The 27,788-nt window shown below is 44.5% G+C and overlaps 1 protein-coding gene across 1 annotated transcript in view; it reads right to left on the reverse strand.

Annotated features, from left to right (window-relative positions):
• The window catches only part of LOC120731028 (partitioning defective 3 homolog B-like), a 207,061-nt gene that overhangs the window by 69,752 nt on the left and 109,521 nt on the right, over nucleotides 1-27,788 (reverse strand). Inside the window, 5 exon segments of the mRNA XM_040027756.1 lie at nucleotides 1,375-1,734; nucleotides 2,004-2,114; nucleotides 17,341-17,569; nucleotides 19,326-19,541; nucleotides 27,577-27,621. Coding sequence (XP_039883690.1) covers nucleotides 1,375-1,734; nucleotides 2,004-2,114; nucleotides 17,341-17,569; nucleotides 19,326-19,541; nucleotides 27,577-27,621 — 961 coding nt within the window.

Here is a 27,788-nt window from a genome sequence, read left to right on the forward strand (position 1 = left end):
ATATAACATTTTATATTTTTGCATAGGATGAGATTTATGAGTGGGAGACTTAATATACAGCAACATATTGTGAAATTTCTTCTTGTAATACATTATCAATACACTACTGGCAAATATCAATATTTTGCCTTCGAACATGGAGGCACTCTAAACTGATTTCCCACCCTGCCAATTAGACTTACCAGAATAGCTACTCTGTGGCTCTCTGTGGTGGCGCTTATCAAATTAATTAGAGTAAAGTAAATGGCAGTTAACCAGCTTCCAGTGAAGAAGAAAAACTCAGAGAGGGGGGAATTTGTGGACTGTTGGGGAAAACAGCTTTGTGAGATACTGTAGATGATTGTCTTTCGGTGTATTATCTGATTCCCGAGCCCAGCTTACATGCTGGTGAGACAGTTTTCTTTTTGTCCATCCTCTTAACAATTAGATTTCTTTTAATAATGTTGAGGGACTCGACACTGTGAATCAAGGTCAAAGAGTCCTGACTCTGCATTTAAAAAGGAAAAACCCTCTTAGGCACGAAGGTAAGAATACAGGAAAGGCAGTGTCAGAAAACATCTCCGGGATGCTCGGAGCTGTCCATCAAACAGCTTTACTCCTTTGCAAGGAGACAGGTACAGAAATGAGGTGGATGCACACGTGTGTGGGAGAATATCTGCGCTGGCAGATATATTCAGAGGTAAGTGAGCTGTGACTGACATCATAAAGGAAAGAAGTCAGGATTGGGAAACGGAGAGGAACACTGAGCCCTGCTTTCTTATGACACACACACACACACACACACACACACACACACACACGGATGTTATGTGTACGTCAGCACACAGCCACTCATACTGAAGACTGAAGCACAAACAAGTCAATCTTTTCTTTTTGTCTGTCTCTATCTGTATTGTTTTAAAACTGGCACACACACACACACACACACACACACACACACACACACACACACACACACACACACACACACACACTGGCCTCAGGCAGATGAATGTGATTCAGTAGAAGCAAAGAGAATGGAAACATGAAGATGCTGCTGTACTGCAACACTGACGAGGAACAGGAGGTGGACTAAAAGTGACAGCACGCTTTGGTCATGGTCTGTGTATACACGACACCTTTCTGACACACAGGTAACAGTACGCTGTAGCTGGGTGATGGCCCCTGTAACCCACTGATGGGGAACCTTTTTCACAAACTCCACTGGGAGCCTCCCATGTGCCACACCTGGTGGGACTCTGGTGTATCCACACCTTTCTGAGCTTTCACATGTTCCAGGTATAGAATCTGAACATAACTAATGAATAAGACCATTGTGCTCTCAAAATCCTTTTCGTCTTATCATTACATCCCAACAAGGTCGGAGCTCCTTACCTGTCATTAGCCTGAGGAGGAGCAGGAGGAGACGTAGTTCCAGCTCCCCTTGATTTGTTGACTTTGGCGTAGAGCCTATCCAGAGGGTCATCATCGGGGATGACTCCGGGCTCGTTAGTATGATTTCCGTGCCCTTGAAAGCCGGATGGGCCGAGAGGGGAAGGTGTACGAGCGTGCTGAAACGCTCTGTAGGGAGGCGACTGAGACAGAGGCTGTGGCACCGAGCCCATATCTCGGTCCCTGAAGGATTGTATACGGGCGTAGTTGGGATCTGCGTCATCATCTTCAAAATCGGGATATGCCGAACCGCCGCCGCCGCCCTGCCGCTGATCCTGTAACTCGGGATGCGATGCCTCGATTCTGGAAAGGAAACGCAGGACTAATTATTGCATCTATTGAATGTATTTTGATTAGTGGACTAGCATAGAAAAAATCAAAAGCATAGAGCTCAGATATGACAGGCGTGGAGCATACAGAGGGGTGGAGACAGACTGATAAAGGTAATTAAAAGAGCTGTTAAAGTGAGCATTCATGTTCTTCTGCATAGACAGACTAACACACCTCCTCTGAGTGCATGCAGTATTTCAGCTATTTCATCCTAATCATCTCATGGATAGAAACCTCCCCACCTCTCTCTCTCTTCTTTCATCCTCTCGAGCTCATGGTCACTCAGGAGGTCTGACTTTTGTCGCTGCAGAGCGGCCTTCGCTTCCTTCTTCTCCTCTTTTTTCTTTCCAAATCTGGACAGAAGCAAACATTGACACAGCATGTGGATCAGAAAGAAAGCCGGAGACAGCACACAGTACAGCTGGTATACAGAGGACGTAGATAAAGGACAAACACTGCATCAGCACCACTCTTAAAAGAATCACAGGGCAGGTACAGCCCTCGCGTCTCACATACAAATAAACACACATAGAAAAGTCAACTGAACCGACAACAGCTTCCACGATGGGTTAGTAAACTGGACACACAGGTGGTTAACTCGATGCCGACGGACGCCGGAGTAAAAGGCACGCAGTTAATCCAGATTTGACAGAGGAAGGATACACACGAAGCTCAATAGGAACGCAGTCTATACAAGCTAACATAAATTAAAAGACGGCATACGCGCGACAGACCTAAAGACCCGCTTTAAGTGGCCACATATCAATACTCAAACCACAGCAGTCAATACTGCTTCTGTGTGGTCAGCATCAACAGCGTACTCAGCACTAATGGACACCAGACAATTCATTACCTGGAGGAGATGCAGGCAGACACACAAGACTGGATGTCATAATGAGCATCATTATATCTTCAGACTTTGCCGCCACTGCTGAAAATGAAAAGTGAACTAAAGTGGGAAATGAAAATGTAAGAACTGAGACGTCACTGCACCGATTTGGTGACATTGGGGTGATTTTGTGTTTCAGCTGTGAGCTGGATAAAAATGACCCGAGTCAATATTTGCATGCTTTTGCATTGACGGAGCTCTAAGGCTCATCAAAAGTCTGTAAAGGTGAAAAACACCTTAAAATCTGAGTTAACTTGCAGTTGTTGTTGTCAGGCACTGATCTCCGTTTGTGTTATGGTTTCCAGCTTTTTCACCCAATCAGGTTGTTTGCTCCATTTCAAACTCGTCTTCAAATGGATTCAACATTCTTATTAACATTTAATATCGTCATCGTTAATATTATTACCTTTATGTTACCAGGAAGTCCCACTGAGATCAATCTGTCTCATAAGAGAGACTACAAATACAACATAAAGTATAAATCCACAGCACATACACATAAAACTTTAATGGTTTCATGTTTCTTAAAAGAAACATCCTCCGTCTCCATCTAAAGTTTCGATGGTAACTATGAGTCCTGGGACAGAGAAGGGTACAGATGTAGATGCAAAGTCCACCTAGAACGGCTTTACAAAGTAAAATATACGACCATAGAAAATATAAGTGGTCAGTGAATGAAGACTCTTTAGGACTGCAGAGGAAGCATGCATATACAGCAAATCACCAAAATCAATTACAGGCAAACAAGTAAAGTGAGATTTATTTCTAAAGTACAAACCAGGCCTCGCTTTAAACGTCCTAATAAGATTAGCACTGCGTGCATTGAGAAATCTACACACAGTGACAAAGTACAGCCAGTTTTGGGTCCTGTAGAGGACCTTTAGTTAAAGCACCTTCCACAGCAATGGCAGCTCAGTGTCTTCTTTGGAACGAGCCCGAAGATTAAAACTGTTTTTGTCCCATTTCAGGCACAGATGTTCAATCTCCACCCGCTTGGATGAGGAGCAATAGTGCACCGCTATTTTCAGGTTAGGTTCAAGTCCAGACAGTACCTGGAAACTCCAGGCCTTTCGCTCCTTTCCAGTAACGCTTCCTGTATTTTCCTGGCATCACGATGACGTTTGTGCACAAGTTCAATAATGTAATCAGTCACCTGCCTGCTGTCCTGGGTGTTGGGCTGCTGTTGTCTACATCACTACTGCTTCCCTCGCTGTCGATCTCAACACTGCCATCAGTATTCTTGTCCAATCATCTTCCTGCCTGCCTTCTTTGAGCCAACCAGCCTCCACTTTGCGTAGTTTAAATCTGTGCTCTCTGTTACTCTCCCTTTCAGACTCTCATTCATGCAACCCACCTCCACCCATCTGCACTCCACCCAGGCCTCGGTCTTCATCTTCACCACCATCATCTAGGCTTCGGTTGGTCCTTCGATTCTGCCGTGTTGGTCTAACCACCAAACTCTTAATTTCTCCATCTCAGTAAATTCAGCTCTTCCAAGTGATCTCTCCTTCTTGAACTTCTGCTTGTCGTGCCGTTAGCGTGTAAACTTCTGCTCAGCACACTGGAAGACGTTTTCACCGGAGACGGCTCGAGGCTATTATGCGCTACAGAAAGAGCTTCCAACATAGCAATGCTGCCACCACTGTGTGTGACTGTAGGGATGGTATTAATGAGGTGCTGCTCAGTGTCTGGTTTCCTCCAGTTAGAGTTTGCCCTCTTGGCAAACTCCACGGCGGCCAGTCATGTGACTTATGGAAAATGGGGGCCGACCACAAAGGTTTGAGCGGTGAAGTGCTGCCACACAGAAACTTTGGGTCTCATTCACAGTGACTCCTGTTGGCTCACCGATGCCCTGAAAGCTTATTTTAACTCTGATTTACAAAAGATTTAAAAGTCATTGTTGGACAATGAAAATCAAAATAATACATAACGAGTATAGAATGAAACTGTGCACTGTAATTAGCCAGGCACACACTTCCTCAAAGAGCAACCAAACAAAATGTTCTCTTTTCCATGATCCAGTTTGAAATTCCACAGAGAATTAGCATCTCTGCAAACATCTCCATCTTTAGGGTAATTAAGAAGACTTGTACTGTACAAATCTGTTTAGCAGCATTAGCACTGCAGCGTTACATTTACGTTACAAAACCTGCGCACATTTTCATTAGTTTAGAAACAAAACATCTCTATACTCCCCCTTTTCTCTCTTCTCATTCCCCTCACCCTAAAGCTCCCCCTCCTTCAGCCTGGTTCTGCCAGAGGTCACTTCCTGTTAAAAGAGAGCACTTCCTCCCCACTGTTGTCAAGCTGTTGCTCAAAAGAGATCATCTGATTGTGCCTCACAAGATAAACCACCTGGAGGAGATGTTGGTGTAAACTGATGCTGTATAAATAAAATTCATTGAAAATCGTAACCAAGTATGATGTTTCCGTACTAAACCATTTAGAGGTGTTTACCGTACTCCCAGCTCGATGGAGGAGAAGGTAGCTCATTAAACTTTACAACCAGCTGCTGTACAGTCGGGAGGACATGGAGAATTAAACCAGTATTAAATACTTAATACCTCCAACACACAAACCATGACCTTATAACAGCCTTTATGTTTAATTTATCAAGTGAAGTTATTGATATATGATCGTGCCACTATACCTGCTTATGGTTTATTTCAAACAACAGTCACAGTTTCTCTAAAGTGCGACTGTTTTGTTGTTTCAGCGCGTGCATATCACTGCTTCTGCAATAAAAGAAGGTATATTGTGAGCACAGAGGTAATAGGTTTCTTTGAAGTGCCTCATGTAGACTGGGGAAAAGCCTATTTACCACCCACAGAGGTGGACGCGATGGGCAATGAAGGGCACCAATCATCTGTGTGAATTAACAGCACGTGTGTGCGTTTGCCTCACAGCGGACGAGCCTTGCTCTAATTACCGCTGCCTATAGAGGCTTACCCTTTCCTTCAACTCCTTCTCGTACCCTTCCTCACAGCTCTTTTATGTCCACTCCTTCTGACCGTCTCCTCAGCGCACGCTTTCCTCCCATTAACCTTATTTCTCTTTCGTTTCATCCGCAGCGTACCTTGCTTTCACCCCGTCACCTCAGCCTCTCCTTTGACGTTTTGCTCCTTCCCTTTGCTATCAAGCACTTCTCTCTTCAGCTAATCTGTCTCCTCTCTTCTATGCTTCTCCTCACCCCTGCGTCCTCTCCAGTGTCGGCTTCTCATACTAACAGAAAGAATAGATGATAAAGTGAACACAACATATATTTTAACAACAGAACCCTTCTCTGAAAATTAAAGCACACATTTAGCACCAAGATTATCGCCTTGTCTTGCTAATTTGAAGCACACATGCACACCTTCATATACCCACTTACTTTCTGCACAATGCTCAGTCTTTTGCACGACCCACTGTCATTGTTGCATTGTTGCACTGTTGTGTCTGCACCGTCTGGTGTTACACGGTCGTTGTTTTTTTTGCAGTTTTTGCACATTTGCACTTTATGCAGTCCTGTGTTGATTGTCCTGTGTCACACGTAGCACCGTGGTCATGGAGGAATGTCTCGTTTCACTGCGTACTGTACCGCTGCACATGGTTGGCCATTTGACTTGACTTGACTACTTTAATAGAAACTCATTATAATAACGCTGGTTACACAGGTCCAAACGGCACGTTCACAACCTCGTCCAAGCCTCGTCACATCGAATGGATCAGCTTTCATTTGTCTCCAGAACCATTTCCAAAGTTTACTCAGAACGCTGCTGGAAAATGAATAAACCAACATCTAAAAGGTCGGAGTTCAGAAGGCAGAAACGTGTTGGTGATGGGGGAAGTCAGACGGGAATGCCCTAAACTGGTTGAAGCTGACAGAAAGGCTTTACAAACTTGGAAAACCAATCTCAAGAACACAAATGTGTGGCTACAGTGGACAGCTAAAAATTGGACCGCTGAAGACTGGAAATATGTTGTCTGGTCTGTTGGATTATCAATTTCTGCTTAAGGACACAGATGGTACAGTCAGAAATTGGCAACAGCGCCACGAATCCTGGTGGTGTTCCCTACACCATGGCATAATGGTGCATGGAGTGCTTCCTTGGCACGCTTTGGGCCCAGCAGTATCACTCCGCAGCGGTGCAGCTGACAACGGGCAAGTCTTTATGACCACAAATTATCTTCTTCTTGGAGGTGTTGATGATATAGAAAAGAAGATGTGCATCTGAAATGCACGTTTCCGTGTGAAATCAGGATGCCATGGATTCTTTTATATCTCAGCATCATGTTAATGTGGTCTTCTGTTGGCAGGCGTAGTTTTGACGCCACACACAACAATCCTTCATTTGCCCATTTTTGCTTTTCTTCTCTGACTGGAAATAGACAAGCAACCACATCCAGTTATCGACGATTTCCATACGCTTTGCAGCAAAATGAAAGAACAGCTGAAGAAGAAGAAAGAGATTCAAAGAAAACGGACACACACAGCTTAATTAAGCCCACTCTCCCATCCTGCAACACACAGTTGAACAAAGATTCATTCTTAGGAAACAAAAATAAAACACAGTAAAGTCCTATCTCCTGCCACTACCTTCCGCCTGAGCACGTAGGGTTTCTGAATCAACCCTCCTGCTGAGTGTATTCGTCGTGCACGCGCACACACGGTAAGAAAAGTTAACTAACACATAAATAAACTGGAGACAAACTGGCATGCTTTGATTTTGTCCCTCTAAACGCCGCTTTGTTGAACAATGGGTAAAAATAAAACTTGTTTCATTTTTGTTTCTTTCAATCTTTCGTTCAACAACCCGTCGACGTCTCTCCTTTCATCTTCTCCTTTGTTAAACGCCTTTTGTCCAACGAAGATAATCAGTTAAATCACAAACCACTGCCTGCATGTAATCACTGTGCACAGACGTAGAAAGGTCTCACAGGTGAGACTACACTTCTCCAGTTTTTCTTCTTCATGCGCTTCATTTATTTGATACTTAAAAACACATTTGGATCATTTTTCTATTTGATGAATTAAAACCATGTAAAAGTGGATTTAAAATGTAAAATCAAACAGACACACACACACACACACACACACAGTTGTTCAGTTCTAAAGTGTGTTAAGTGTAAAAGGCAGGATTAATTAACTTTATTAGAAAAATCATCGCAGCAAAAGCAGCAGAAATTCTTTATAGCAAAATGTTATTTTTCTAGAATTGACATCAACTCATCCAATGCAGTACAAAGCAATGACGGTGGCACGGAGTTCACTTCCACCGTTTTTGATCTCAGGAATTATCACAACAACTAGAATTGGTTATTTTTTGTTACGTTTTGGACGTTTTATGTGACGAGCACGTCGGTCCCTGGGACGGAGTTAATCATTTAAAAAGCAAATGAGCTGCTGTGAATCCTATAGATGTTTATTTGTAACAATTAATGTATGATTAATCGAGCTGTTGGTTTTAATTGTGTTGTTTTGTTGTTTATGAGCCTTTTTTTGTCTTTCATGTCGTACACGTTTCATGGATGAAAGTTTTTTTTGTTTTCATAAAAAGTTCGTCAGACCCGAGGAAGAGTAGCTACTGATACTGCATGAGCTAATGGGGGTCCTAATAAACTAAACTAAACTAAACTAGTTTAGTTTAGTTTAGTTTAAACTAAACTAAACACACAGCCTGATGAGATTTTAAAATGTACAAGTTCTGATGATATCGCCTGAGAAACATTGTTTCACAAGAAATGTCAGAGTAAGATTAGCAGCTGATTAACAGCCAGTTAGGACGAATAAATCACCTCTTGTTGTGTCATTAGTGGGAACAGAACGATAACTCATGAATATTCAGGAAGTAACACCTCAGTCTGTATGGAAAGTGTATGGCTCCTCATTTACATGTGAGAAAGTTTGCTCTACAGCCGGTTTTCCTAAAGCTCCCGTCTGTGTAGGGAAAAGCCTAAAAGTCTGACCAAGACAGGAACTGCATCTTTGGGAATATGTGCGTACTTACGGTCTGCTTATTACAGTAAACGGCCCCGTCTCGCTTTAATCCCAAGCTTCATTAAAAAAGAGAGACGCCCACAGTGGGTAGAGTACACAGACAGTAAAACACTGTGGCAACACCGTCGATGTTTCAAAAACTTTACGGCACATGTCATCACGGCAGATGGCGAGAAAGACTGTTCGCGCTTGACTGCGGTGTCATTTCGGTCTTACTTTTAGTTTAATTTGTCGAAGACAGGTGGTGGTTACTCTATATAAGTGATACGCGTGTTTATGTTAGACGTGGATTTTCAACTTCTGCTTCTCCGTGTGAGCTCTTCACACAAATCTGGTGTGTTAGTTTGATTTTTCTGCTTAAACAGAAACGACCAGTGAAGACTTCCTGACTGTAAACACAGAACCACCGAGAGAGAAAAGATAGCAGGTGGAAGACTTTTAGCTTGCTGTTACAGTCCACACCAGTTACACCAGTTACACCAGTTACAGCAAAGCTAGCCCCAGACTATCGCGCCACCACCACCATGTTTGACCATTGCTATGATGTTCAGTCAGTTTTCCGCCATACGTAACAGGACTCAAACCTTCCACGAAGTTCAGCCTTTATGTCCTCAGTCTTGGGAATCATCCAGATGTTTTTTGGCAGATGTGGTTCTCAGCAGTGGTTCTCTTCTTGGACTTTCTTATTGTTGAATCATGAACTCTGACCTTAACTGAGCCAAATGAGGCCTGCACTTCTTTAGATGTTGTTGTTGGTGGCATGTGACCTCCTGGATGAGTAGCTGAAGAGCTCTCAGAGTCATTCTGGTGGGCCGGTTGCTGCTGAGAAGGTTCACCGTGGTTCCAGATTTCCTTCACGTGTGGATAACGGCTCTCACAGTGTTTCATTGAAGTCACAAAGCCTTAGAAATGTCTCTGCAACCCTTTCAGACCGACAGATGTCAGTGACTTTGTGTCACAGCTGTTTCTTTAGATTGCGGCTGCTTTTAGAGATCTTTTAGTCTCCTTCACTGATCGGGGTGTGGGTAGTGAAATTAAACTCAGCTTTCCAAAAAAATTTGGTTAATTTGTTTTTTCATGATTGAACTCGGTTGTTGCAACATTCAGATTTCAGTAGAAGGAAGCAAACGGTACCAGCCGTTATGTTGACTTTACATCCAGCAGACAGATGTTATTCAGCAAAAACACTCGTAACAATGTACAATCCACACACATTAACACGCACACAGATGTGGAGTGCCGAGTCTTCAGGCGGCTGTTACACACCTGCGCTTCCCGATAAACCCACTGACAACCGAGAAAAATCAGGCCAAACATCTGTGACTCTCACTTCATCTATTCTTTCCTTTCTCTCTCCCTCCCTCCCTCTACCACTCCTAGGACACGCCTTCCTTTCCTATCATTGGAAAATAGATCCACGAGGGAATGGGTGATTGACAAGTGCGATACAATAACAAGCACGCACGCACATACACATACACGCTCTGATGACTGACAGGCATGACATCAGTCAGTGACACCCCAATGACTTCCTGTCAAGACGTTTGATTGGCAGAGTCCTTCCCCTGCTTCAAGCATGTGCTCTCTAATCATGAAACAATGAAATTCAGCGTCTGGTCAGAAGCCTGTTTTTTCCCCTGCTTGGGGAATTTGGAGTCGTCTTCCATGCACAAAATTTTCGAGTGCCTTGAAATCTCATTTCTACTGCACACGTCTATCTTCATGTACAGTTGGAAGCAAATTAAAACCTGCGGCCACTAAGACTGTTGTCAATGCCCCTGTGCAAGCTGCAAGCCAAAATGCAAGAATCTAAGATGCATGCATTCGAGTTTAATGCAAAATAAAAGTTGCAACTGAGTCTAAATGTGGAATTGAATGAATTGAAAAGTAGTCTAAGGACAACTGCAGCAACCAAAGCAATCATGAGGTGGTTCAATTTCAACCATCTGTAACCCCCGACAACCAGTCACTAAAAAGATGGGGAATACGCAATTTTCCCTGACAACCACTGGTTACCAGGGGTTACTGACTGGTTTTTAGGTCTGCATGAATTGAACTTGGCATCAGATTTTGCAGAAACTGCCAGCAACCTCTAGGAGCCATTTGCAAACCTTTACCGAACCCTGATCCTGCCCATTCTACTTTACGGTGCGGAGACGTGGACAATGCTCAAACACGACCTGAGCAAGCTCGAAGTTTTCCAAATGCGTTGCCTTAGATGCGTTCTCGCCGTTTCCCTTCGCGACCGTCATTCGAATGACACCATCCTCACCAGCTGCGGCAGCCAACTGACGATCGGCAACCTAATCCAGCGCCGCCGACTCCGTTGGTTTGGCCACATTTGTCGAATGGACCCGAGCCGCTACCCCCATGGCCTACTCTGGTTGACCCGCCCCACCGATTGGAGGGTGCATCGAAATGCACCAAAGAAGACATGGATGAAACAAATCCAGGATGATTTGAAGGCCCTTCGACTTGACCTCGAGCAGGCAAGAACCATCGCCTTAGATCGAAAAGCGTGGAAGATAATCGTTGGTCAAGCAAGAGAACCTGCGGCACCTACAGCAGCGTACTGGTTGCGCGGCAGACCACCGCCGCTGGTCGCCCGCTAAGGACAAGAAGAAGAGAAGTAGAAGATGGCTGAGGGTTAACTGAGAAAGAAGCTGGCCTGACTCAAGCAACCTGAATATACATCTATAAATTACATTTGCTGGACTTGTGCTAAGATCGGGAGTGAAATACGGCCTCCATCAAACTGCCAACATGTCATTTCTTCACAGCCTATTTAAGTGCTGCAACTGTACAGCAGCAACTCTTACAGGCAGCTTAATTCAAACACAGCAGAGCTCCACCAATCAGAAAATCTCCAGCAAATGATGGGGACTGCAGCATCAAAGTAAGTCCATTTTCTGCCATCAACCTTTTCATCTAAGCACCACACACACACACATTCAAAAGCACACAGGCATACAGTATGCACAGACTCGGGCTAATAGGCCTAGCATGAAGCTCAACCATTACACAGCCCACAATGGAGCTAGTCAGTCCTAATGGGCCCCACCGTTGAGATGGGCTAATAGTCCCAGCGATGGAGCACTTTAAGTCTAACAGAGATGCAGCATTATGACCAGCTGGAAAGAGCGCAGAGAGCGGGAGAGGAGCCACGAGGAAAAAATGGGACAATATGGGGGAAGTCTAATTACTGGTATCAGTGAGAGGTAAAAAAATGGGCTAAAGGCTCAAAGCTCTTTAAGTGTACATGTGCCATTCATGTGAAACCTTTTCAATAATTATAAATGATAGTCAGCAAACACACACATGCACACACACACACGGTGCTTCATATAGGCAGACCCATTATATATCAGATATTCCAATAAACATAGTTTAAATTTGAAAATGAACAGCGTGCACACACACACACATCAATAACCGCATGAATATGATGCAGTGACAGCAGCAGCGCCCGCTTACATTTTGTTCTGGTGGACCTCGTCCTCTCCCAGTCACACCTGATAGATCGCCATATTTTCATTTGTACAGACTGTCTCTCTCCCTTCCTCTTTCACAGCCGGTCGCACACACGCAGACGACGGACCAGCTCAACAACCGTACTCTCCACCCGTGTAAATTATGTGCAGAGCACAGAGTTATGGCTGCGTGTACACACTATATTTCTGTACACATAACACGACGCTAAAAGGTCTGAGCAAGAAAGACAAAAGACGCACAACTTTACAGAAAAACAAATGCATCCACACACACTCTCTGGAAGATTCACAGTAACCATGTGCCAACTATATGACAACCATCTGACTGTGTGACCAATCGTGTTTTATCAGCACATGAATATTCATGACGGTGGGCCGGTTACCACGGTGCACGCACACACACACACACACACACGCACGCGCAGATGACTGGCATATCTGATTGGCAAGTGGCAACGGTTCAGATGACGGAGCCAGCTGTCCACTTTAAAGGGCATTTGAAGCAAACATTTAGAGTTGGACGTTATCGCCGGGGTTAACGATGAGAATGAGACATACAGTAATTACGTTACTGCAGGTACTTGCAACGCTGAACCCTCCCTTCATCCAACTTAACAATTCAAATCACAAAATCCAGTAAAGTAAGCGTCTTCAGAGGCGGTGCACGATCAGCGAGGTAACGCAGTTGAATTGAAGTTTCAAACGTGCCAACCGTCTATAACAAACATGCACACTTACTACTGTACAACCAGAGAGCTGCAGTAAGGCAGACTATCCCATACTGCCTCTCCTCCAGACCATTAGGCCAATCAAAGGTGCCCTTAGATGAATATGACAAATCAGCAGCTCGCCCCAGATTGAACTGTACTGAATAGCACCAATTTGCCTTCTCAGTCTACCACCATTACATGCAATCAAATGCAGATAGAGAGCGGGAGCTGGAGAGAGCAGACGGAGAGGGAAAAATTGGAATGATGCAAAGATTAGCGGGGTGGGAATGGAGAGAGGGGGTGGGGGTGGTCGCTGCAAAAGATGGCAAGGAAGAGGAGAAGGAGAGAAAGGTTGAGATTATCACTGGGATCTAATCAAGACCTTCTTACAGTGATGAGCGAGGAGGTGTAGGGGAAAGGTCTAAAAATATCCTCGGGTGTATTATATGGTTTTAAAGCACTTGTGGCGAGATGCGATGGGAGAGCCGGGGGTTAGATGAAAGGATGGACGGAGAGGAGGCTCGCTTAGATTAAACTGGAGATGTTCTCGGGTGTGCGGCGTAGGCTGTCCAAACCGTAATCAAACAGAGTGGCAGAGAAGAGGATGAACACACGCAGAAGGTATCGCTGTAACCGTCGCTGAACTCTGAGGCGCTTAAAACAAAGACAAACGCGATGGAGCGAAGGAAGTGGAAAAACCACATCCTTCAGTCTGTGATGTGTGATGGAGGTGTGCCCACAAAAACCAGCAACAAAAGGAAAGAGAAGGAGGTACATTCTGTCATCGTTTAACTATTTATATAAACATGATTTATGACTGCGTTACTTAGCTCTGTTTGCAGTGTGTATTTTATCTGAAGTCATCAAATACTAGTACATGTACCATATTTTTCGGACCATAAGGCGCACTGGATTATGAGGCACATTAAACGCCTTTTTGCTATGTAACTTTGCACTGTCCACTTTCTGCTGTAACAAAACAAATTTCCCACATGTGGGACAAATAAAGGTTATCTTATCTTATATGAATGACTAACCTCGTATTGTGGATGGATTATCTCAGTTGTTCTCCTGACTGAAGTTTGGTCCTTTACAGCATCCTGCCATGCGATTGCATTTGTGCCTAACCATCAGGAACCCTCATGTTAACTTTTATCGAAAAAAGTTAGCGTTCATCCTCCAGCTTCACTGTGTTTATGCTAGGCTAACATAGCTGTGTCGCTAGCGATCACGTAGCACGTCATTATATACCAGCTAGCCCAACTTCAGTAACCCTACAAACGTCACTGCTGTTTAGTTTTCTGTTTTCATTTATGTTGGAAGTGATAGCAGAGCTGTACGTTTGAATTTTCCAGAAATCTCTCAGTCAGAACATGCTATATCATGTTTAGCTAACTAGCGAGCTAACTTCCTGCTAACTTCTAACTCTGTTAAATGTAATAAATTCTGTTTTCATGGATGCCTGGATGTTAAACTTAATTGTTACACCTGGTAAAGCAGCAACACTGATCATTTTATTACAGATGAAAGGTTTTAGACAGTTTTTAACTCTCAGTGATGCCGCAGTGTTCGTTTGACTTTGGGACCTGAAGTAACGGAGTTTAGGACCCAGTCAGTATGTTGTTGTTGTTGGACCTCCACTGCTGATTTCAGACAAAAGTGATGATGATCAAACGTTTTGTCATCAGCAGTTATTTTGATAACATGTTTAAACAACATCATTCATCTCAAGTCCAAAGCTAAGATTCACCAGGCTTCTAGATACATGCAGTGCTGTGCAAAAGTCTTGATCCTCTCCTCATTTCTTTACGTTTGCTTCAGACGAGGTACACTGTGCTCTAGTTTTCTTTGTTAGGTGGTCTACAGTTTCCAGACTTTCTGAGGGTCTTTCAGAGTTTACTTTGCTTTCATCGGTTTCAGTCGTTGTACCTGAACATTTTCGGAGGAATGTTTTTTTTGGGTGTTTCTTTGTTAAGCCACTTAACACTGATCTGTGAATCATTCAAGCATGAAAAGGCACCTTGAGGGAGAAACCAGTGTTGTTTCTGCACGAAACAGAGAACCAGTCTTAAACTGGATCGTTGGCCACTTTGTTACTAGCAGCCTGTTGCAAAAACAGATTGTTTGTCCCCCTTAAGAGTGGGCAAGATAGCATCAAAACTAATATTTCGATCAAATATTTCAAAGACATTTGCAGCAATTATATTTGTGACAATATAATAAAATGCTGCAGCTTACAGGGAGCAGGATTGACTTATTTCTGCAAACAAATGCTGTTTAGATTTTTTTTAAGTACCATCAGATTTAGATTCTTGCATCTGGAAAGCATGTGATTGGAAACGGCTTCATTTTTCAGCATGACAGTGATTCCAAACACGCTGCCAGTGCAGTAAACAACACACAAACAACAAAAACCGTCACGGATTGGCCTTCCCACAGCCCGGACCTCTACGTTATTAATCTACCGTGGGATCATCTCGACAGGAAACTGAACGAGCGGCAGAAACACTGAAAGAAAAGCTCTGAACGTCCTTCAGGAAGCCCGGAGAACTATTCCTGAAGACGAGCTCAGGCTATGATGAAGATCAGTTCACACACACAAAGAAAAGGACCCTTTTTCTCACTTTCTGCGCACACACACTTCCTGTTATCTGATCTTGGACTGCAGCTTTATTCACAATCCTCAAATATCGCAATATTTAATTTGAAAAGTCTGAAAACTCAACAACAAAGTCCCTCCAGAGAACAGAGGAATACCAGAGTGAATCACAGACCTTCAGTTTTACTACTGACAAACACAGCTGACAATAAAACGCACGCAAAGCTGATTAAGGTCAACTTTTCATCAAACTCAGAGCTGCTCATCTCTGCTCAGTTATCAGGAACTTAGTTCTGTGTTACAAGGTCTCTTTGTGTTTTGAGGGCTGGAGGACGGCGGCATTAACGTAGCACAGCTCAGCTGAACTAAGGATAAACACAGGAGGAGGCAGACAGGTAGCTCCTGTAAAGGTAAACCACACAGGACACAGCGCTCCGTTAGTCATCCTCACACTCAGTCACACTTAGCGAAGAATAAAAAACATCTGACATAATTATTAACAGGCTTAGATTAGCCGTTTACACAGTCCACTGAATAACAAAGATAGAATTTTAGCACAATAAAACGGGCTCTATCTCCGCATCATAACGGTTTATTTCCTAAAGATTAAATGGTGCAAGAATGGGAGAAACAAAGCCGGCTGAAGGGAGATCGGGGGAAAGGTGAAAGAACTTTCAAAGAAAAAGAATGAAACCTATTCGATTACACAAAATTAGTGCATATTAGTCCAGCTGCCTAATATTACACTTTAAATAACGTGCATTTTGGAGATACAATCATTGTGATAAAATGGGACTTTGAAATCTGGAAGTGCTTTTCTGTGTCCCAGTTCACACAGACTGCTTTTGTGAGTGTATTTTGAAAGGCTGCGGCTCTATTTTGCAGATCAAATTGCACGTTGCTGTTTATCTGAAGATCTGTATCTGTGTAATAGTCATGTGAAATCCCACTTCAGAACCACAGTGGGGAAAAACACTGATAGTAGGCAGCAGTGAAGGTGGAAAGTATAGTAAATTGTTCACTGAAACACTTTGCCTCATTCATGCTACGTATGTTATAGTCACGCTGAGAGGTGCAGTCTTAATCATACAAAATAGTTCTGAGTGAAAATTTCAGGCCTCTTAAGGAAAATGTGGGCACCGGTCTCAGAGCGGTCTTTGTGCCCTGCAGCACGAAGGCACAAAAAAAGAGCTCAGTGTTCATGTTTTGTCCGACGCGGTACGAACGCAGGTGGGATGTAAACATATTTGATGATGCACGTCGGGTTTTCTGACGATAAACAAAGAAAAGGTGACGGCCTAGTGAACTCTGCTCCTTGCATTGATACAAAAGCTGACCTGATCCTGTGCAGCTGGTGGTTCGTGGGCTCTGAGAGGACAGAGAACATCCAGCAGCAGCAGAAAAGTTCAGGACTGCTTATCGGTGACGAAAAAGTGATCAGCAAACAGTAAAAAACGCTGATATCTAAAAGTGCAAATTAGAAAGACACAAATTCCACTCTGGTCTCAGCAAACACACTAAACTTCACTGAGTGAGGCTCAGCAAAGCGGAGCAGACTGCCAGACCAGCACCACCACGTTTCCACTGAAGTCTGGATGGTGTGAATAATGTGAAACTGAAGCCGGTGACACGTTAAAACAAATACGTTGGTCTAATAAACGCTTTGATGTTGGTTTTGGAAATCACCGCTCTGTGAGAAATGATTTCAAAGCTTTGATATGTGCCGTGTGGTCGGCCGTGTGGTCGGCCGTGTGGTCGGCCGTGGGGACAGCAGGGTTTCTGGCTTTTATAACGTCTGTTTAAACTGAATCTTTAGTCTGCTGTGGTGCATCTCTGCTCAAAGTTTGTATTTTATTACAAAGACACAATAAAGTGAAGCTAATGCTAGCACTCGTTTTAAAATCCCTCACCTCAGCAGGCCGAAGCCGATTTTCTTGCTCTTCTTTTCCGTCTCCTCGGGCTCCTCGGTCTTCTTCTTCTCCTTCTCTTTCCCCTTCACCTTGCTCTTTTCTTTCTTCTTTGTTTTTGCCTTCTTTTTCTTCTCTTTTTTGCCTTTTTCTTCGGCCTGGTCACCAACTCCCTGCCGAGAGGAACTACTCGCAGGCGTGTCCCGACCTGAACTGGGCTCGGTACCATCATCTGGAGGGGAAAAAAGAGAAGAACGATATAAGGAGGATGAAACAAAGTAGCAAAAACAACTACTTTGGATTTAATTCAATAAAACATAAACATCTGAATCAGTCAGTCAGTGATGCTGGTGACTTTTCCACGTTTAGCCGATGACGCTGTGTGAGTACAAACTGTTTGCACGGTCGTTTTCTTGCACGTTCACCTACAAGTTTGAGCCTGGTGCTCACACAGCACGTCACAAAGAGGGTCAAGGCCAAAAAAAACAAACGCATTAAGCAACAATGTGCACAAATAAAAACGACTCGTGCAAAGTGTCAGATAGAGTTTACATTTTTCTCCACAGTGCACTTATCAGCTTTACAGAGAGTTGATTTGCTCTTCACAGAGTAAACCGTGACGCCTCATTGGTTCTTTGACAGACTGGAGGTCTGAGACGCAACACAAACACACAAACACGCAGAAATTATAGACTCCTTGTCAGATTTCATAAGCTAACCAAACTAAATTTATGACTTCAAATGGGGCTTAATTTTATTTGGGTATTCACTTCAGCATTAATTACAAAGACCGTCTTCCGGGAGGATGGAAGTGTGCGTGTGTGTTTGTGTTGCTGCAGACCCACAGCATCCACAATGGCAGCAGACGTGATCTCACTAAAGAGTTTTTGTTGCTGTGATAATTGTGCACATATGTGGGTTTTTATTTTTCCTGTGAGGCTTGTTCACAGAATTTTAGTGTTTCAGAAAATGTGCAAATATCACAACAACAGGTTGAAGCAACAATCAGAATATTTGCTTCAAAGCAGGTCGATGCCAGAGACTCGTCACATGTCAGCATAAAGTCGGGATTTTTTCATCTTTTCTGCGCCAAAGAAATAAAGAAATGATCCAAATTAAACAGAAATAAGAAAAAGTATTGAGAGTAATCCATCCCAGCTGAAGAACGGCCTCAAAGGCACCGACTCATCACAAGTGAATAGATTAGAAACTGTGACACGCTGTTCTCCTGTGGTATTAGCTGGACTCAGCTCAGGACCCCACACAATGCATCTGCTGCACATTAACTGCTTCGTTTGGACTGTCAAAATATTACCAGCGTTTGCCTTTCTAACAAACGCAGGTCCAGGCTAAAGAGTGCAAACTCACCTCTCACAGGCAGCGCTCGATAAGCATTTACATGATTTAAACCCAAGCAAAAAGTGACGACAACAGACAAAGAGAAGCACACAGCAGAGCAACGAAAGACAGATTCAGTGCTCTCTGTCGATTAACTGCAGCTCTGAGAGTGTTGAATATTTAGAAGGATAGTGACAGATGTGGCCGCGGTGTGTGTGTGTGTGTGTGGGTGTGTGTGTGTGTGTGTGTTGAAATGCCCTATTAGTCCTATCCTGTGTGAGTGTAGTGATCTGAAACAAGCCGACTCATTACTCTGGTGGTGACTGATAAGACTTGGCTGCTAATAACACAGCTGGGAGTTGAATATGTGCTGATATTTGGAGGCATAAGGTGCTTGTTGCAAAGCCCCTGTCACACTTTACTTGAGAAAGTGTAATTGGGGAACACCTAGCGCACGGCGGTAAGTCGAGCGGGCATCAATCACTGCGTTAGAAAACTCCACGTGAACGTGGTGAAGATAAATGTCACCAATCGGACCGAGCTGCAGATACAAATCTGACGTTCTAACGCAGCAACATGTGATGTGTAGACAAATGAATGACAATGCATCGTCAGCCTATCGCAGACACGCGTCTCACTCTCCCGCTTACCGTCATCATCTTCAGCCGGCCCGTCGTAGGATTTATCGATAGCTGCTCTGAAGCTCTCGTTGCAGCCTCTTCCCCTCACCATATTTGGGCGAGGGCGGTGGAACGGGAGGAGTTCGTTCTTTCTGTTGACCTCCGACATGGCCGTCTGGAGGCTCTCCAGGGAGCTGGACTTCTTCAGGCCCAGGGTGGGGCCGAGCTCCACGGGGCTTGATGATGCTGTGGGGGGAAAAGGAACTAATATTAGCATGTTGCAGGTGTCTCCTCCTGACAGTCAGTCAGGTTGCATTTGATCACTGAAGGTGAGACTGACAGCACAGAAAGCTACAGGCTTGGCAGCACACAGTGGTTTTGAATATGAAACCCCAGTAGACAGCTTAGATTAGTTTGAAGTATCACATCTCCCTTTGCTTTACTGCATTAAGTTGAAAGGGTCAGAAAGCATCTCTGAAGAATTTCTGATAATAAACATCTTAATTTCTGACCAAAAACATGTTTAATTTTGATCGGCAAATTCTGATTAGATCATCTTTAAACTTTGGTGCCAAATCTGAAGAGTTTCGCTGCACGTCCGCGATGTAGGTACTGTCGCTCTGCTCCTGGTTTCAGTGCCACAGAACACCCGACCTGCACATATACGGTAGGAAAGAGACACCTTCGCCCAGGTGTGGTGATCGAAAAAAGCTTTATCGCTGCTGCACCTTTCTGTGATCAGATTAAAACCCTGAAGGAGACACGAGGACCAAAGCCAGACCCGCCAGGCTACGGCTGAACTCCAGAGAGAAGTGCCAATAAAAAAAGCGATGCAGTTAACTATCCTGTTGTTGAGTCTGTGATGGATGGGAAGTCTGCTTCACCGTCCCGAGATCTCCATCCATCATCACGAGTATGCTGTGAGAGATATTACTGAGGGAGGGAGGGATCTAGCAGGAAGCATGATGAAGAGGAGAACGATGGATGAGAAGACAAGTATTCATAGGAGGGAGAGAGACATCGGATGTGTGTTAGAGCCTCACGTTTCAAGCACACAAAGTCTACATTTGGAGAAACAGCAAAGCTTGCACTCTTGGCGTTTTGCAGGCAACCTAGCAACTGCTGCTATGTGCTGCACAAACCCAAGTTAAAAGCATCCGGACCGGGTTCAGCCTCGGGCCCCGCTGTGATGTCTCCACCGCTTCAGAGGATTGCTGTTTATTAAACAAAAGAGGGAGAAGAGGTAATGCAAGTGTCACTCTGTGCCACCTAAAACAGAGAAGACACAAGATGGGGAGGAGGAAAGATGACTGGGAGGGAGCAAATTAAGTTTCCTCCAGAGGATATCATCATGGGAAACCCCGGTGGCAGAGAGGAGGACAGAGAAAAATGAGGAAGAAGGGAGGAAGGCTGGGCTAGCTGCCAGCTCAAAATACTGGTAATCCTTACATGCACACACACACACACACACACACACACACACACACACTTCGGATTCCTTGCTGGCCGTGGCCTGTCGATATGATGCCACTGTGATTCATGATAGCTAAACTTGCATCACTTTAGCTAATGATTCCCTATACACGCTGCTGCTGTTTGTGCGTGCGTGCACACGCGCGTGCTCACTGCACAGGAGATGACCGAGGACTGAGGAGGCGACTTCCACATCTATTTAAACAACCATTAACCAAACGCACACAAACACACAACGAGTAATAACTCACAATGAACGTGTGCACATGCATAATGTAAGTGGTCCGCTCAGAGAGGAGACGGGCAAAGGCCACAACATGTCAGACTCACATCCATAAACACTGCCCACATGACATTCAGAGGCACACTGAATCACCACAGCGCCAGGTGATTACTCCAGACTGGATCAACCCAGGAGCGACAGCCGAACAGCTGAACCGATGAAACAATTAAACAACAATGTTCCAACAAAAGTCATAAAACTGAGACTGAAACTCAAATTAAATTCTTTCAGGTTTACTTTTTTAATGAGAAACACTAGATTTACGTGAGCCATCAGCAAAACATGCTTTTCCTTGTGAACTACAAAAAACCACTAGAACCAGTTTAAGAAAAGCAAATATGACCCAGTCAGTGTCTACTCTGCAGACAGACCAGTTCCCTTCCAGCTGTGGTCCAACAACCTTTTGTTACGACACCGAAACTATGAAAAGTTTTATGTGCTGTTAGCATTTAGCACATGATTTACCGTCTCAGCTCATTAGTCCCTGCTGAACTCCCAAATCTTATTTACATCGGGTGACTCGTTTTTCTTGATTTGCATTTTCATATATGCCGTGGAGTATGACAGGGTGTTAGCTGTGTAACTGTAACGCTGCCACAGAAGCATCTATATTTGTTTTGACAGTATGATTACATAGTTTATGACTTCCAGAAGCTCAACAGGACCGTGTGCTGCGGCTAACGGGCTGAAGCTACGTGTACTCTGCCTTTAAACAAAGAAAAACAAACAAACAAAATCATTTTAAATACAAGTTTTCAGTTGTTGAGCTGCTGCGTGATAGAAGAAACCCCCCATGCACCACTTTCACCTGATAACTTTAAGTAGATGCAGTAAAAGGACTAGATGTTATAGTTATCTCTAAAGTTAGAAATATCCTGTCTCAGAGTGACGCTGAAAAACTAGTTCATGCATTTATTACTTCCAGGCTGGACGACTGTAATTCATTATTATCAGGAAGTCCTAAAAACTCCCTGAAAAGCCTTCAGCTAATCCAAAATGCTGCAGCAAGAGTCCTGACAGGGACTAGAAAGAGAGAGCAGATTTCTCCTGTTTTGGCTTCCTGTTAAATCCAGAATTCAAAATCCTGCTCCTCACATACAAGGTCTTAAATAATCAGGCCCCATCTGATCTTAATGACCTTGTAGTACCATATCACCCTATTAGAGCACTTCGCTCTCGCTCTGCAGGCCTACTTGTTGTTCCTAGAGTATTTAAAAGTAGAATGGGAGGCACAGCCTTCAGTTTTCAGGCCCCTCTTCTGTGGAACCAGCTTCCAGTTTGGATTCAGGAGACAGACACTATCTCTACTTTCAAGATCAGGCTTCCTTCCCACTGTTGCCAAAGTGCTGCTCGTAGGGGGTCGTATGATTGTTGGGTTTTTCTCTGTATGTATAATTGTAGGGTCTACCTTCCAATATAAAGCACCTTGAGGCGACTGTTGTTGTGATTTGGCGCCGTGTAAATAAAACTGAATTGAATTGAGATCAATTAAACTTGATGGTGATGCTTAAGTATGTAGCAGATTGTTGATTTTTCCACTTTTTTATTGTGTTTTTTCAGGTTGATGGTGGCCTCGTTCATTTGCATCAACACCTCTTTGGACCTCATCCTGAAAGTTCCAGCAACCTGATCAGCTCCAGATCACGTCTGCGTTTAAACAATGAAACAACGAGAAAACGTCCTGAAGTGACTGGACAGAGACAAGACTACAAAAATGCTGCTGCTGTCCTAATATGTATGGACTTAACTGCATATATATAATAAAGCGTGTGTTATTTGCTAAAATTCAAAAAGCAAAACAGGAACAAGGAAGCTAATAAAACACAGGCTGACCTCCGAGTCCAAAAGCTGTTTGCAAAACACTCGGTAGTTGGATGAGCTGAAGTTTTATAAATAGCTTTGTGGTGTTTGGCTGGGTAATCAGGGAACACACACACACACACACACACACACACACACACACACACACAATCACTTATAAAGATATATAGCTAACACACACACAAGCTCTCACAAACATTTTTTGCTTTGAGTAGCAGGATTTGTGTCATAAATGTAATTACTGCTGTCCAACTGTAAGATGATAGAATTAAGCTGCTTTTAGAGAGTGAGAGAGAGCGAGGGGGTGTGTGGGGGGGGATCAAAAGTAAGACAAGAATATCAAAATGGTTGGAGGCAGAGGAGGAGGAGGAAGGTGGGGGTTGGCAGAGAAAAACAGAGGAGAAAAGAAGAAAGAAACAAAGACAGCAGGCCTGGGAATGAAAGAGGAAGGATGGAAGTGACAACGGGAGAGAGAGAGGAAAAACAAAAAATATATAAATAAAAAATTAAAAACAGAGCACAAAGACAGAGAATGCCAAGCTATCCCAAGGCTATTTTGTTGGCAGGAAGGCAGTGGGCTACTTTCAAAGTCAAAATTACACTAAGGAGCAGCTTAGCAGCAGGCAGCGGCAACAAAGCCAGCAGACCCAACAACAGCCCCAACTTCTGATGAACCCAAGCACTCTTTGGACGCTCCAATAAGGAAATGCAGCTCCATTTCCGTGCTCCACTTTTCCATGGAAAAAGACAATATCCAGCTTCCCCCACTGTCCCATCGGGGGGAGAAAAGCATTACATCACAGCACAAATACCACCCGGCCCCGGCATGCGCGTTAGAGAAGACACACACAAAATTCCTCCTCAAAATAAAATGATCTAAAGGGTGAGGTGTGCAGGCTACACGAAGTCTCTCTAAGAGTGTGTGTGTGTGAAACAGTCTGGTTTGTGTAAGCAACCGTTTCCTGTTTATTACATGTGTGCAGAGCAGTTCACAGATCCCGGCCGACGAAACGAGGTTTTCCGATCCCGCAGGGCCCGTAATAATTGAACGGGCATCGTAAGCCGTACAAACACGTGACATCATCGTCAATCTCACGTCTCAGTATTTATTTCAGATTCCCACAGAGCTTAACGCAGATGCAGCTGGACTGAAAGGCGACGCTATAATAATTGACCGAAAGAAACGATAATGCAAATATGTAGCATGGAGGACTTCCACGAGCGCCGCCCCAAAAACCAGATGGTCGCCGGCCTCGCTGCCAACAAGAGCTAATGTGTCGTTTCTGCAGGATAATGACTCCTTCATCTGAGATCCATGTGCACGAGCTGTTTGGAGAAGAGAATCTATTTTTCACTCATTAATGCACGAGCTGTGGAGGCTCATGGATTCTCGCTTCGGTTTGCTAAAAGATGGAAATCTTAAACATTGGCCTCCACCTCGACGTGCAGCGTCTCATGCATCATACAACATCAGCGCAGCACACGTCGGCTATCATCCTGTAAAGCCTGGAAAGGACGAATGGCCAAACCAGCGAGAAGCGACAGCTCTGACCATCTCCCGATTACTGCTTACCTTTATTGGCTTACTGGGGGAGACGGAGAGGGGTCAAAGGTCATTAGGTATACGGGCGCAGAGCCAAGGGTGCGCACAAAGACAGTTAAAACACAGAATGATGGAAAAGCAGTCACTGCTTCTAATAACAGCCGGTAGGAGCTAATGCGAGGCGGCATCGAGCGCGATCTGCACGCGTGCACGCAGCCACGCTGACACGAGACACAAATTGAGCTGCTCTCCCTGCGACAAATTAATCCATCAATCCACATCAGCCTAACAAGGTGGCTTTCAGGTTAAATCCAAAGCAAAGTCTGGGAGAGCCAGAGAGACTGGAAACAAAGGAAGGAAGAGAGGAAGGAAGAGACAAAGGAGACAGAAGGGGATCCAGAGAGATGCGGCTCTCTGAAGACGCAAATTGGCAAAGTGTTGTCAGCGTGCGACTGCTGTCAAAGTCAAAGTTTCACCGGGGAGCGATTCAGACAATGGACTGCACCGGGGTCCCTCAGCATCACTCTGGCCCCCGACACACACACACTTTCAGAGAGATGCTGTCCGTCCTAAGCTCCTCTGCCTGTTTGCCAGCCTCTAAGCCTGAATGGCGTTGGCAAGAAAGTGAGTGAGCGAGGGCTGCTGGTGGGTGGAGGAAGCAAAACTCGGCAATACAAAGACATAAAACTGCAACAAAGGCATACAAGAAATTTGGCAGTTTAAGACATGTTTGCTGCAGGCGAAAAAAACCCTCACACGAGTGAGTATAAACACACGAGACCTTTTCTTTCCCACTTCTTAAGGAAGCATCTGTATTAAGGACTCGCGCATATTCGAGAAACAACTGAGGGCGTTTGTGCGCGTGGATGGAAATGTTCTCGATTCTGGAGCTTGTTTATTCCCCACAATTGACTTTCACATGGAAACAGCTCTCGTGCACTGTTGCAGGCAGGCTCACAAACACAGCTCGAGGCCGCCTTCATCACCCGAGGCTCGGAGCACAGCTGCAACCGCTTACGTCCCGTCAGCAGTTTGTGTGTTTGACTCCGTCGTCCTTCTCACAGCGGTTAAAGGATGAGTCTGCACTACTGAACCATACGAGCTAATGTGCTCTGATTATGCAAGTGCAGCCAATAATGACTCAAGTAATCTTCGTGGACTTTACTTGGGAGCATCTCTTCTGTCGGCGTTTCCTCTTCCACAGCTCGTTTGATTCATTACCAGAATGACGGAGCTCCTATTTCTCAATGCCGCCACAAAGACGTCAAACACGTCTGACCACAAACCCCGACACGATTTGTCAGAATGTGAAAGCGGGGCTTTTCTGTGTTTATTTATCGCAAGAATTTCTGAAAATTTTCCTGAAGACCGTTCGCTCATCTGCAGCCTCCACACGTGGGATTTTCATTTAGCCACAAAGACGTGCACGCACTCACTTTTAAAGGGAAAGTTTCCATGCATGCACACGCACGGTCTGTAACGCGCTCGCCTATTTCCATCGCTTTGCCTCTCAAATTCAGCAGAACTATAATATAACATGAAGTTCACATTTTCCACAGGATGATGGGGACTTTCCATCACAATACTATCACCACGACGGCGACAGCTTTCACGCGTGTGTGTGGGTGAACGTGTGATGTCGTTGTCCGGAGATTTCTTTGGCTTTGTGGAGGGAAAGAACATCGCTGGAAGTGTAAACAACATTCCCAGAAGTCATTGTCTTTAAACTGCTCATTTCCCAGGACCCCACCCCATCCCACTCCACGCTCTCCCTCCTCCGAAGTCCGTGCAGCTGTCCTGACAGCCTATCGTGGAGCTGCTGGAAGCATTTCAGTTATAAACTGGATTAAAGAAGAGGAAAGTGGGCTGTCGCGCTTGCCAGGCACACACTCTCTTTAACAGCTCTCTGGGCTGTGCAGCCTTATAAACACGCTGACAGGCAACAGGTACGGGGAATGTGTAAACGGGCCAGGAAAATAATCTGGAAACCAACCAGATAAAGTGTCCGAGTGTCTTTACTGGACATTCAACAGGCCTGAAACCATGAGGTGAGGTATACGACATGTCAGATATCCAGGAGTCCAGTAAAGAAAACATCCCTGAGTTACCGGGCAGAGCACGCATTATCATCATTATTGTTATTATTATTATCCTGCAGGACCTTCAAAACTGGCAGCAGCCGGCAGTGCAGCAGAGCGAAGAAAATACAGACTGACCGAGCACAAACAAGTAAATCTGGCCACAGTTTAATCCTGAATTACAATCTGTCAGTCGTAGTCAGCGAGTACCAGAATATAAACACCATTACTAACACTCCAGTCTTCCCTCCTGGTAACAGTCCACAATCATCAACACTGTTGATTTAAGCTGACAGAGCTTTGTTTGGGACTTTAGTCCACACCTTTGCATTTTTACGTTCAGTCCTCATCACGCCCTCTTTCCTCGTCTGCCTTACTCACATTTTCTGGATCCGGCACTCGCTCAGCTCCAAACCAAAGACGAGAAACCGAAGGGAAAAGTGTGTTTTCCTCATCATTTTACCAGAATGATGGAAAGAGGAACAGACACGGCATCTTTATCTCATTATGGTCCAAATCTAATAAAATTACAGTTAAATCTCTGTTTCCATAACTTGTCTTTCATGCTTATTGTTATGGAGCTAACAAATGAAAGTCTGTACCAGCACGTATGAAGTGGGAGAAGTGCTGGACTGAGTGAGGAGGATAAAGGCAGACTCAGAGTGCAACGGCGAGTGCTCTTAATGCTGAAGAGGCCGCAAACGTAATGCTGGAGACTTCAAGGCAAGAGAAAGAGAAAAGTTTCCGATGAAAACTTTTAAAAACACGCTCGTCGGCCGCTGTGGTGAAAGCTTTTGAAGCATCGTGCATCTCTGCCCGCCCGCACTTCAGCTTTCCTATTAGACGACTGCGTCCTCCCTTACATCCTTCTCTCCTATCCTCAGGAGCGGTCTCGTCTGTGAGGTGAGGCCTCGCTCTTCTTTCTTGGTTCGTTTGCAAATTTTGTTTCCATTTGTCTCCAGAGAAACCTTCAACGTGTCCAGCATGTATGTGTTTACACCGCAGTTTCTCATTTACTGTTTCTGAAATGTGTTGCATGTGTGCGACACGGATCATACAGGAGTGTTTGGGAGTTTGGCTCACCTGCATTGCTTCTGGCCAGGGATCCAACATTGTTCTCATCTGCCACTGAAACACAAGAAACTGATGTTAACATACAAACACACCTGTCTCGCCAAAATGCTTGTTTTTACTGGACTTCTACTTTCTGACGTTGCCGCTCTTTGCTCTCACCGTCGCTCTTTAAACCAATATTGTGTTTTCTGTCTCATTTTACACGACGGCGGGACAGCCGC

The sequence above is a fragment of the Simochromis diagramma genome, unplaced genomic scaffold, assembly GCF_900408965.1.
Source record: "Simochromis diagramma unplaced genomic scaffold, fSimDia1.1 OVJJ01000343.1, whole genome shotgun sequence".
In the NCBI taxonomy this organism is placed as follows: domain Eukaryota; kingdom Metazoa; phylum Chordata; class Actinopteri; order Cichliformes; family Cichlidae; genus Simochromis; species Simochromis diagramma.